At 48.8% G+C, this 12922-nt stretch overlaps 1 protein-coding gene across 7 annotated transcripts in view; it reads left to right on the top strand.

The window, feature by feature from the left end:
* Positions 1 to 12922, top strand: part of ASTN2 (astrotactin 2) — an 849846-nt gene that overhangs the window by 797422 nt on the left and 39502 nt on the right. For 3 of the 7 annotated variants that reach the window (XR_010382793.1, XR_010382792.1, XR_010382791.1), the window contains exons 24-26: positions 1548 to 1760; positions 2069 to 3010; positions 3736 to 3796. Coding sequence is in view for 4 of the 7 variants with exons in the window: in XM_064490458.1 (XP_064346528.1) it covers positions 1548 to 1581; positions 1665 to 1760; positions 2069 to 2233 (295 nt within the window). In the remaining 3 variants the exon portion in view is untranslated. Of the gene's footprint in view, positions 1 to 1547; positions 3011 to 3735; positions 3797 to 12922 lie in introns of those variants that run through there. The other 4 variants (XM_064490457.1, XM_031450311.2, XM_031450310.2 and 1 more) reach the window with 2 other exon arrangements.

The raw sequence follows: 12922 nt of genomic DNA, 5'->3' as shown, positions 1-12922 counted from the left end.
CCACAAAACCTCCACACATAAGCCCGGCCCTTTTCCAGCCGCCACACAGGTGCCCGACACAGTCTCCCATTTGTGGGGTCTGCTGTCGTAAAACGCCCTCCCTCCTGAGGTCTCGGAGGGGCATGGAGAGGACAGCAGGGGAGCGCCTCCCCCTTAGCCCCTCCGTGTTCCTGGGCATCTCGAGGATGCTGAGGTGCAGAGAAAAGCGGATTCCACATGGAGACCCACAAAGCTGCCTTATGCCCTGACCCAGGAAAAGGATGTTTCTTTCCCTCTCTAAGCCTCAGTTTCTACCTCTCTAACGAGAGTAGGTCAGACTAAGTCATTGGTTCTCAAATGGGGCAGTTTTGCTCCCCAGAGGACATTTGGCAATGCCTGGAGGCAACTTTATTGTCACGCCTGGGGCTGTGGGTGCTAGTGGGATCTTGTAGACCGAGACCTGGGGATGCTGCTACGTGTCCTGCAAGACCACGCCCACAGCAAAGAAGGGCCCAGCCCACGCGTCAGCAGCGCCCCTGAGGGGAAACCTTGGGCTAGGTCCTCTCAGAGACACTCGCCATCTTTAATTTTCTATGCAGACATCGGATCTCCTCAGGGGTCCTCTCTGGTGCCGCGTAACAAGCTGAGGGTGAGTTCCTAATGATGGTCACCACTGTACAGGTAGTTCTTGTTGAAACTAGTGTTCAGTATGACCTCGGTCCTGAGACGTCATCACGGCAGTGCTTTTTAGTAGCAGCTGTCTATCATTTTTTGAGGGCGTACTCTGTGCCAGCCTTTGGGCATTTCTCTTAGTCAATCTACAGCCAGTATATGAAGGTAAGGCCAGTATCGCTATCGTAGAGATAAGGAAAAATGAGATAGAGAAGTTCTGATTTGCGGATATTGCTACATAAAGGCTTTGATGAAGCAGAAACACAGAGGGCAAGATTTTCTTCTGACTATGAGAAAATAGTAGGAGAGAATTAGAAAAGTCAGAAAGCAGACAGAGGGGGACAAGGTGTTTAGGCCCAGATCCAGATGCCCAACTTCAATGGTCAACCTGATGTCCATCTGTGGTCAAGTAGTGTCATTTCTCTGAAACCTGGGCTCCATACTCATTATATACGAGTGGAAAGAACAGTATGTTCAGGGCTGTTGTGAAGATTGAATGTACATTTTTAAATGTGTATGAAGTACTCACGTAGTGTCTAGCATGTAATGTTAATACATTTTAGTTACTGTTCTTGTTGTTTATCATTATTACAGTAATTTTCACTTGGTCAGAGTCCTAAGGCTGCTAACGTTATAACTCTTATATCTTAGAAGTGAAAATGTTAGGTCAAAGGTTGTACCTCTTTTTTACTGTTTACACATTACACAGCTGAAGAGGACACGTTCCAAGGTGAATTTTGAACAGGTGTTCAAGAGACCGCATTCAGGCCAGGAATGGCTAGGAAATTGTTATGCCAAGAAGTCTTCATCTGTCTGTGAACCGTTATTCACCTCTTCCAAGGTCTGACCCTTGGTCCGGGCTTGTTCCTTCATCACTGCCCCCTTCTGTCTTCCAGGAAGGCCCACCTGATCCTGAGGCGCCTGGAGAGGGTGAGCAGCCACTGTTCCAGCCTCCTGCGCAGTGCCTACATCCAGAGCCGTGTGGACACTGTGCCCTACCTTTTCTGCCGCAGCGAGGAGGTCCGGCCTGCCGGTATGGTGTGGTACAGCATCCTCAAGGACACCAAAATCACATGCGAGGAGAAGATGGTGTCCATGGCCCGAAACACGTACGGCGAGTCCAAGGGCCGGTGAGGGAGGGTGCCGCCCTCCGTGAGCACAGAGACTCTCTGTAGGAGAGGGAGCCGTGCTCTCTGGATCCTGGGGCCTGGGTGGGCTGGGGTCAGCTGAGGATGGGCCTGGCAGATGAGGCTTGCCAGCAAGGCCAAAGCGAACTCTTTCTCTTGTGGATAGCCGACAGAGAACTTTGTAACCACTGGAATTATTCATTTCCCCCTATCTTTTATTTTTTCTAAGATATCCTTTGACTCTATCAAAGTCTCTCCTTTTTAAACTTTTTCTTATGGATGGTGGACAGTCCCAAGGCAGGAGCTTTCAGGCGGAGACCAAGCGGCCTTTCCTCTTCTTCTTCCTCCGGCCGCACTCAGCTTCCTTCCTGCCATGGACCCCAGGAGGAGACCTACGGAGAGACAGTTGGACCTCTTCAGCATCAGGATGGAGGCCCCGAGGATTGTTGCAGTGAGGAAGCTTGGGTCTTTAGGACCTTTTATTTTTCAGACGTGTTTGAATTTGCAGGACCCCTGCCTCTTCCTGCTGCCTGTGGGTCTGCCCAGAGTCCCTGCAGGACTTTCCATGCATTAAAAATTCCTATTGTCTCTCTTTCTGCTTGGGTGGTGTTTCTTACAAATGGGGGGGCCTCTGTTTATTCAGTCAACAAATAGTGATTATCTACTATATAGTAGGCACTGGGCATGCAGCTAAAGACAGAGATGCTCCCTGTTCTCAGGGAGTATACAGCCCAGTGGAAATGGTAGAGAAACCACCAGTTATTTCAGGCTGTGGTAGGGGAAGGTTGGAGGTTCCTGGGGCTCATTGCTGGGTCATGAGACAAACTGGAGGGGTTCTGAGATGCATTCTTGAAAAAGCGATGCCTAGGCCCAAAAGATGGGGGTGGGGTGGGGTTTGCTCCAGGCAAGTGGGACACCGTGAACAGAAGTCCAGAGATAAGAGAAAAGAAAACCCCTTCAAGAGCTGAAAGCACTTCCATTGAGAACGGAGATCAAAGTAGGAAGAAGCCGTAGGTGAGGCTGGGAGCTAGGCATAGCGTTGGAAGTCTCGGGGAAAAAGTTTGATGGTATTTGAAGTAACTGAGAGTCACTGCAGAACATTAACACAGGAGTCGACTTGTTCTTTAAGAAAAACCATCCCAGATCCAGAGCGTAGGTTGGACTGGAGAAAGCTTCGAAGAAGAGAGTGACTTCTGTCATTTTCCAGAAGTGATGGCAGTTTGGACCCTGAGGTAATGGGGAAGACCTTCCACCGTTCAGTCTCCTTTTAAATGGCAATTGTTTCGCTTCCGTTGTGTTGCCTGGGAGGGTAATGAGTACCAAGAGGCTTGGTAAGTTCTTAACTTCCTGGCAAAAGCTCAGAGAGGCCGGCTTGCTGGAGGAAATGGGATGGAGGTCAGGTATTTCATATGCAGGGATGACGCCTGTTAAAGAGTGTAGGGCCCTGCGGGAATTCAGAGGGGAAGATACTGAATGTCAATAAAATATATGCAGTCGGAAATAAGCGTAATTCCCGGGTTTGATGAGCACTGATGAGATCCGTAACCCCCTTCCCGAAAACCTCCGTGTTGAGTTTTTTCTCCCCGCCCCAGGACTCTAATAATTCTATATGGGGAAAGAAGGAGGTTCTTCCAGACAACTCACGTGCCTAAAGATCCGCTCAACTTCCAACAATCTAAGCTCAAAGATGCTCTTTCAAGAAGTTTTATTATTCTTGGGCTTACATTTCTGCAAGCATGTAGGTGGAATTTAGACGAATGAATTCCCACTGCACTGTGCATGGCTCCTCTTCCAGGAATAGTATATTCAGAGAAAAGCAAACATCTTTTAGAAAAAAACAAAAATGAAAAGAAAAGGAATAGTTACCATTCATTGAGTACTTGTTTGTCTTAGTGATGGTAAAACAGAACCTCCGAGACTAGGTGACTTATAAACAATACAAATTTGTTTTTCACAGTTCTGGAGGCTGGAAAGTCCAAGATCAAGGCATCAGCAGATTTGGTGTCTGGGGAGAGCTGGTGAGTTCATAGACACCGTCTTCTTGCTGTCTCCTCACATGGTGGAAGGGGAGAGGGAGCTCTCTGGGGTGTCTTTCTTAAAAGCACTAGTCCAATTCGTGAGGGCCCCACCCTCATGACCTAATCGTCCCTGAGAGACCCCACCTTTAAATACCATCACACTGGGGATTAGGTTCCAACACAGGGCTTTGGGGAGAACACAAGCATTCAGTCTATAGTGTTGCCACACGCCAAGCCTGTTCTCCATTGCTCTCATGTGCACCCTTTCCTGAGGCCTAGGTCCCAGGCCTTCGCCGAGTCACCCCGCTGCTGTAGCTTTCCATTGTCTTGACACAACCCGAGGAAAAGTTGAGCTCAACGGTTGCAGTAGGTTAAATTCCCCAGTGCGCTGGGGCTGTGGTCTGATCCTGAGTGAGTGTGAGTCTGACTCGACACCGTTCACCAGGTCTTCCCCTTGCGTGAGTCACTTGATGCCTTCACCCCAGCTTCCCCATCAGCAAAATGGAGTAAATGGTGGTCTGTCCCTGCGGTTATTGTGAGGCTTGAGTGTGATAACAGCTGTAATGCGCCAGCGCAATATATACAGTAGGGTCCTTTTTTTTTCTCCCAATAGACAATATGCATAATGCTATTAATCTTGGAGAGGTAACTAGGCAACTGTCTGAGAAAGGCTTAGAGAACTCTGCTTAAGAGCAGAAATTAATGACTAGCAGAAGTGTATGGATTGTAAATAGTATCAGAGTTGAAGCCAGAGAGAGGTGGCCACAGTGGGGGAACTTAGCAAGAGCCGCAAGAAGTGTGTGCTTGGCTCTGAGACTCTCACAGGTGGCCGTGGCCTCTGGATAGCTGCCTGGTTTGCCAAAGTTAGCTGGCCCCTGAGGATATCCACCGTCAGGCTGTCTGCAGCTCGATCTTCCGTCCATGCCCCTCTCTGGTTTCAACCTCCCTTTCCTGGCATCGTGGGGCCTATTGCCCTTCTCAGCCCCAGTAAGTCCCTCAGGAGTGGGATTGAGAAGCCTGGTGCGACAGGTGTGTGTGTCTGGGCCTTGCCATTGCAGGAAAGGAGGTTAGACCAATATTTCTTAAGATGTTTCATTGGAAAAAGAAAAAGAAAAATTCTTGATGTGCTACCGAAGCTGCCCGGCCCAGCACCCTGGCCTCTGCACAGCCAGCTAGATTCATGTGCTTCTGCAGAAAGTGCCGGGAAGCTCATGTCCTCCTGGCTGGTGAGGGTGGGGCTTTGCATGTGGTCTCCCCCCCTGAATAAAGATGTTGTGAACACACAGAGGTGTGTGTCAGGGGTGCTCAGGAAATCACCCTCCGTGACTCCCATCTTCTGTGTGGTCAAGAAGTGTCTCCTCCAGGCAGGCTTCGGGATTGAGAGTGGATGGCATGGATGCATGCTGACAACTGCCACTGAGGGAGTCCCCATCCTAGCAGGGACTCTACACACTTTGTTAATCATGTGCGAAATGGTCATAGGCCAGGGGGATTGCCGTTTTTTCAATGAAAGAAAGTGAGGTTTAGACAGGTCGAATAGCATGTTCCAAATCCTATAGTTAGAAAGTCACTGAGATCTAAACTTGGACAGATTAAGTATTTCTATCTGGTGAGCCCTGTTGCTCACTCAAACAGATGCGTGTTATGCACCCCTTCTCCGTCTTAAGTCAGAAGCTAAGTCCGTCTGACTTCCGACCAATGCTCGAGTACTAATTTCCAGGTTTGGGGTACTGAGATGAACAGGACCCAGATCCTGCCCTTAAGGAACTCCCAGAACTTAGCTAACTAAATGCAGTGTGATAAACTCAAGACATTTTGGAATCTAACCAGCCTGAATTTAAATATCAGCTGTATATTTTACAGTGAGGGGAGGCTGGACCCTAAGAAAAATATATGACGCAAACTCAAGAGATCTTGCTAATTAACAGGCTCAGGTTGGCTGACAGTAACTTCTCTAAGCCTCACTTTCTTTATCTATAAAGGGGATGAATAGACTACCTCAAAATACTGTTGGAAAGTTTAAATTAGATAATGTATATAAAGCCATTGGATGCTTGAAAACAAAAGCTCTCAATAAATAGTTATTACAACGACTTATTTACATGGGAAAGAATGGATGAGATCAACTCTGCATCAGGAAGGCAGGCACTGGGAAGGCCTTCACAGTCAAAGGATGTTTACATTCAGTAAGCAGAGCAGTGGAGAAAGGTCATTATAAGCAGTGAGACCAGCATATTCCTGAGAGAGTGTGCCACTTTTGAGGGACAGTGAACTGGTGTGGACTGAGAGATGGAGGGTGTGTTTGGAGAGGATGGCAGTACAGACCACATTGGCCACTGGAAGGCATTAGATTGAAGGCGGGGATGTGACATAGGCAGATAAGCATTCTGAAAAGACACTTCTGGCTGCAAAGTAGGAGAGAGGAGGTAAGGGAGAGAGCCAGTGGCACTAGACAGGGCAGGATGGGGTGGGATAGGGTGGGTAGGGTAGGGCAGATAAGTGTTGTTTAGGAGGGAGATGAAGATGCCTGAGCCAGGGCCATTGCAATGGTGAGGCTGGATCTGAGTGGCATGAAGGAGCTTGACTCAACAGGACTTGCTAAGAGGCCTAGAGACTTGGGTCTTGCCTTTCTTCTCTAGTGTCTAAGTGTTGGACTGGCAGAATGTGGGACATGAATTAGGTGATAAATCCACTTGGGCTCAGTGGACAGTGCATGAATGAGGCAGGATTTGCATCATGCAAATACAGTAACTGGAACATAAGAGAGCCAAGAGTATCATTTAGGTTTATGTGGAAACCATGCATGGAATTGCGTGTATCTGAGCACAAATTTGTCATGGGTTCCAAATGTCCCATAGTGAGGGACTATGTAAAGCTAGTGTAGAATCTTGTGGAAGGGTGAGGTACTGGACTTATGAAAAGAGTGATGGATTCTTCACCATCATCATCTCCTCTTCTCTTCCTCCTCCTTCCTCCTCCTTCATCATCATCATTATCCTCATCACCATGATCACTTGATTGATTGATTACTTACTATATGCCAGATTGTTTACACATATATTTCATATACTTCTCACAACAACTCTGCAATGTGTAAATCATCACCTGCGATATAGATGAAACAACTGAACCCGAAGGATTCAAGAAATGTCCTGATTTTAGGCAGCTAGTAAATGGCAGAATCAAAATTTCAAACCAGATGTCATCTGACCCTAGAATGTTACCTATACTCTGTGGCCTTCTGAGGTGCGGAGCTCTGCGTTCTAGTTTTGCCGCCGTAGCAGAGTGACTGGGTGACCTTGAGCAAGCTGTTCACTCTCTGTGGGCCTTGGGTTCTCCATGTGCGCCCGCCACACTGGGGAAGATGTACGTGCCATGGATGTGAGGAAGTATATTAGATGATGACTCAAGTGTAAAGAATATTTTTCACTTCACTCTCCCTTTTATCTTAACTACCTCCCTTTGAGGTTGACTGTGCCAGAATGAATGGTTCCATTTGGCCAGTCTAGAGAGAGTGAAGGTCCCAGCAAGGCTGTAGATCCTGGATTCCCAGCCAACTCTATTGCCCTAGAGACAACCCCAGTCCCACTCATGGTCATACAAGCCACAGGTTGCCAAGGATCCAACAGCCTTGGCAAGTGACAGCCTCTCCATGCCCTGAGTTTCTCTTCTGCCCAGCTGGGAGAAATAATAGCACCTCTCCTAAGATTATAGTGCGGATTAAATAAGTTAACATATATCAGGTACTGAGAACAGTATGTGGCATGGAACAAGTACTGGTAAGTATTAGTTGTTGTTACCATTCTTGTACTCAGCACTGTACTCTGCGGCTGCACTGAAAAATCCCCAGAAATGCCCTTCCAGATGTTCCCTCTTAGCCTTTGCATGTACTGATCACCCTGCTGGGAATGCCCTTCCAGCTTGGACATACCCAGCTGAAATGTCTTTCACTGGCTCCATGAGACCCGTTGCCCCTCTGTCCTCTGGGGTCTTACGGGGAGGATTCCCTGCCTCTGTTTCAGCATTTTCCTCACTCGGTGTCATTGTCACTACCCCCAAGGACTATGAGGAGTAGAAGGCCACGGCCTGGGTAGGATTCTCTCTGTACCTTGGAGCCTTTCACTGGCCCTAGCTCATAGCTGGCATTCAGCAAAATCGAGCTTGATGCCTAGAACGAGGGGATCCTGAGGGAGGATCTGGGAAGCACGCGGCATGCCCGGATCCCTTGAGAACAGTGGCACTTCCAGTGCGCGCTGTCAACGCCGCATATGAGGGTCCTGGGGAGAAAGCCATAGCCAGACGAAACCCATGGGCTTTGTGTGGGGGGGTGCTTTTTAATTGGCTTCTGCCCGTAACACTGCCAGACCCTGAAAGGCGCTCACTGTCTGTCTCCCTTTGGAAACTTCGCTGCATGTGTTTGTACATGTTACAGCTGAAGCCTAGCTGCTCTGTTTTCCTGTTTCACAGGAGTTGGCAGCAGGGGAGGGCAAGGGGCCACAGGTGTGCTCTGCTGGACAGGCGCGTGCACGCGCGTGTGTGTGTGAAATGAGGAGCCTGGGGCGGAGGTTGTCCGTTCTGGTGGCGGTGAGCGCTCCAAATGCAAAGTTGAGAATTCAGATTCTGGACCCATCTCTGGCGCTAGCAGTCGTGGGACCCAGGTCCAGTTTCTCCCCTGTCTTGCCCTCAGTGTCTTTTCATAAACACACTGGTAAGACTGGAAAATCACTGAAGAATCCTTCAGCGCTAACATTCTAGGCTCTCGAGCCCTCGGGGCCCACAACTGGAAATGGGGAGAGTAAGCAATGCTGTGTATTTGCTGAGGGTGTTGTTGTTTACAGACCAACCCCCTGGAGAAGTGCTACTTCTCCCAGGAAAGCTGCTCTGACCATGACCCCCCAAATTCAGGATGGGAACCGGCTCCTCTTGGTTCTCACAATCTCCGTACTCTTGTAGTATCTCCACTGAGTCCATTGAGTTTTCATTTTGCCTTTAGGATTCTACGTTCCCCTAACATGTGAGCTCTTGGGCGGGGCCCTATTTTGTGTCATCTGTGCCCAGGACAGGTCAAACCATGTGGCAAGTGTTCAGAAAATATGCGCTGCTGCAGTTCCACCTGGTCTCAGAGCCGTTTTTTTTTCGAGTCTTCTAGGACAGGGCTCGTGACCTGTACTTTTGACATAAGCAGTTGAGGCTGTATTTGTGGTCACGCGGGATCTCCAGGCCAGAGCAGGCCTTTGGGCTTCTGACTTCTGACCCTCAGAGCAAGCCCCTTTGGGGTGTGCCAAGCGCTTCTCTGGTGGAATTGCTGAGGGCCCACTGGGGGTGCTGAAAAGTCTTCTGTACCAGAACAGAAGTCTGTGCACATGTAAAGCCCCAGCACCCTCCCCTGTGAGCAGAGAGGCTGATCTCTTGGGGATTCAGATTAGAAATGACAAATTTCGGTAATGAGAGCAACAATTGCCATTTGTTGAGTACTCTCCACAGGCAGGGTCTGTGCCACGCACATTATTTGCAATATCTCATTTAGCTGTCACACACACCCTACGATGTATTTCCCATTATCCCCATTGTACAGAACAAGTCCTGAGGCGCAGGGAGGTTGGGTGATATGCCTGGAGTCACACTGTTAGTAAGGAGCTGGAGTACGGTTCTAACTTAAGACACTGTGACTCTACATTGCTGTTCTCATAACCACACCTGAGGCCAATGCTCCCATTTTATAACTGGGAAGGCTGAGTACCAGAAAGGAAGAAAAACCCATCCAAGTTCACGCGGCTGACAAAATCAAGTGTGGAATATTCCGATTTTTTTTTCCAGTGCTGTTCTGACCCCTTGGTAACCTCAGGCCCATCCCCTTTCCTGACGTCTGGGCTGGTAGGGAGGGGCAGGCAAGAAAGCCTTACCTCTGTTCAGGAAGCAAGGCCAGTGCCAAGTCAGGCCAGGCTCCCCAGGTGGTTTTGTAGTCCAAATACCAGCCTGGTTGCGGTTCACTAGGTTTTATGATCAGGGATGACGTAGTTTCTTCACTCACTTACAAGCTATTCAGCTCCACAGTCTACGAACAGCCTTCCTGGGCAGAGAAAGAGCTGTGTGTTTAGAGGGGCTGTCTGAGGGGGTCAGTGAGGACAGCCCTGCCTTATCGGCAAATAAAAACATGACTGATGGGCAGGATGGCCTTGGGCAAATTTCTTGCCCTCTTGGGATCTCCATCTCCCATGGAATATAATTTGGAAAATGGAGTTGAAACTTCCAGATGACCTGAGTGCTTAGGGGAAGTGCTGACTTTTACTCCCTACTCATTGAGATTCCAATGAGTAAGTCTTGGGAGAGGCCTGGGAATCTGTGTTTTTACATTTACAGGGTGGGCTTTGATGCACGCCATGTGGAAGAATCACAGATCTAGAAGATGTCCAAGAACCTTCCCAACTGGAGCATAGAGAGTTTGTGACTCTCCGTGGAAAATACACAGAGGCCTCGTCTCATCTTTAGATACTGTGATAGTAGGCATCCAGCTGAGGGAATGGACTCTTTTGTTGGGGTTTAAGAGAATAGAATGGAGACCAGAGGTTTGCCCAGGGAAGACCTCTTTTTCGGTCAGATGGTGAGCTTCCCATTGCTAGACAGGTGCAGACTGAGAGTCAAGCAGGTTGAGATTCAAGTCTCTGTGGGGAGGGAGAAATGACCACAGAAAGAGCCGTTGAGGGAGAGAGTGACTCTGAGGAATGAATAGGGGTCTTCGGAGTCAGACAAACTCAGATTTAAATTCCAGACTCAGCATGGGAGTTGTATAGACCTAAAACTCAGTGTTCTCACCAGAAAAAATAGGGATCACCAGATTCATCTGTCTCACTGGGACACTGTAGGGAAGACATTGTCTGTAAATAAAAGGCCTGACATAGAGCCCAGCACACAGTAGGTGCTCATTAAAGGCCTGGAGTTTGCTTTTTCTTTAGTTTTCACTTACTCATTCCTTTGGCATCGTTATTAGTTCCAGGAAAGTCTAACTTCAGACACGCCCAGCCGCGTGTTCTGTTACACAGGAAACTGGGGTTTGTGCTAAAAGCAAAGCCAACAGACAGTAACAGAACAAAGGAGGATAAGACTGGGCAGCAGAGGTTTCTGTAGTTGGCAGGGGGCAAGGGGCATGGGCCATAGATGAGAATTTTTTGCCCTTGGTCCTTTTAAGTCTTCAAGGGAAACTTCCAGTTGGGGATGGGCCAAAGCTCGGCACCCTCTAAGCACATCTGTAACCGGGTTAATGTCATTTGGCCTTGTTTAATCTCTTTGTCCCAGTATGAGTGGGATGTGACAGTCACAGAACGTGCTGTGGCCTTGACACTGGGCAAAAACAGCATAATGTTTCCAAGTAGCAGGGACGCGCGCAGGAGTGGCATTCCGAAGCCTCCTCCATCATCCCAGTCACTCCACAGTGCATCGTCAAGTGTAAGCACCGTCACGTCATGGCCCTGTTCACACCCAGTTACTTTTTGTCTCACGCCTCAGACGCAGGTAATGCCAAGCTGCTGGAACTTCCCTGCCCAGTCCTTATTTTTCCAGACCTCTGTAACTTTGCTTTCATGAGTAGGCATCCTCTTGCCATCTTTATTCATCTAAGTCTATTAGGTAGCTGCAATGTCTTTTTTGGCTGTTCAGCAACTGTTACTCCTTCCCAGCAACGCCCGGATTTGGGGTGAGGGAGGGGGTGGGGTTCACCCCCCTGGATATGGTCCTGGTGAAATGTAAATCAAAGCGTTATGTTCCCCGCTGCAGATGACTCCTCTCATTACTGTGCATCCAGGCAGAGGTGCCAACTGGAGCCTCACTGTCAGGACTCTGAGTCTCGAGCAGAGTGATGCAAGAGAGGGACAGTGGGGTTTGTTTCGCGGTAGATCCTGGTTGAGATTTTTGAGCTTTTCTTACTGCTGAGCCCCTGAACCCACCTGGCTTTCTAGCTCCTTCAAGTCTTGTTCTCTAGCCTTCCCTCACGGGTGGGCAGAACTTCCCCAAACACTCGCATTAAGTTCCCTTTGTGTCAAATTCTGTTGCTGCCACTTGCAACCTATGAGCCGTGGCACAGACACTCAACCATGGTTCAAGAGTGTTTTCTTTGGGAAGCCTTCCTTGAACTCTCAGATCTAAAGCTCATTTATTCATCAAGAGATTCCTCTGCAAGACCTACTCTGTGCTGGGCACAGGCAACGCACAAGCTGGGTTCCTGCCCCCTCCCTTGAGATTCCCCAAGTGCCAGGGATCACATCTACGTTCGCCCTGCCCCAGCGGGTCGGAGAGCTCTGGGTTTTGTATGTGATCTTCAACAGCAGGGCAGTGCTCCATTCACCTCAGGGCCTCTGTGGCCCAGTATGGCTCCCGGTGCAGACTTGATGCTAAAGAAATGCGTATTGAACAGAACTGACTGACTTCGGGGGACTCCCTACAAAGCAGTCTAAGCCTTCAATCCAAAACTGCTTTGAGAACTAACCTAGACAGTGTGGTATTTCAGAAAGCAAAGAGGGAGAAATGGTCGGGGAAAAAAAAAATTGCAGTGGATGTGTGCTTCGATTCAATGAAGCTCTCTTTTGCTGTTGATCTGTGTGTGTGTGTGTGTGTGTGTGTTTTTAAATCATGTGTGTGTGTGTGTGTGTGTGTTTTTAAATCACACCGTAGCCATGACCGACTGAGGGCTTTGGTGACTGGATGGAAAGATTTCACTTAGGGGTTCTAGTGAAAGGGATTCCCACTCCCTCTCTTGCTCTCCACACCCTTCTCTCTTCTCATAAGAAGCCTTAATGGACCTTCAGTGCAACTCTGACATGATGGAAATTGCGAAGAGATGGAATTTCCACGCTGGGCAGAGAACAGAGGAATGTTATTCTTTTTGCTCCATCCCTGGAACTGCCCGCCTCTGGGTGGGAGAAAAGACTTTGGGAGGAAAAGGAATACAGCAGGAGGGGAAAGGGAGGCAGAAGTTGGGATGATGGAATGCCAGGCCTCCAGATGTTTGCTCCTTGCAAGATGCATCCACGAGGGCTTGGCCCACACATCTGGGAGATAATCATCACCACGGCTCACTTCTGGAGAGTGCTTTACAGGTTATGAAGTCCTTCCACTGATGCCTCTGATAAGATT

The sequence above is a fragment of the Camelus dromedarius genome, chromosome 10 (genome assembly GCF_036321535.1).
Source record: "Camelus dromedarius isolate mCamDro1 chromosome 10, mCamDro1.pat, whole genome shotgun sequence".
Classification (NCBI taxonomy): Eukaryota; Metazoa; Chordata; class Mammalia; order Artiodactyla; family Camelidae; genus Camelus; species Camelus dromedarius.
This window is presented reverse-complemented; position numbering and strand designations above follow the sequence as displayed.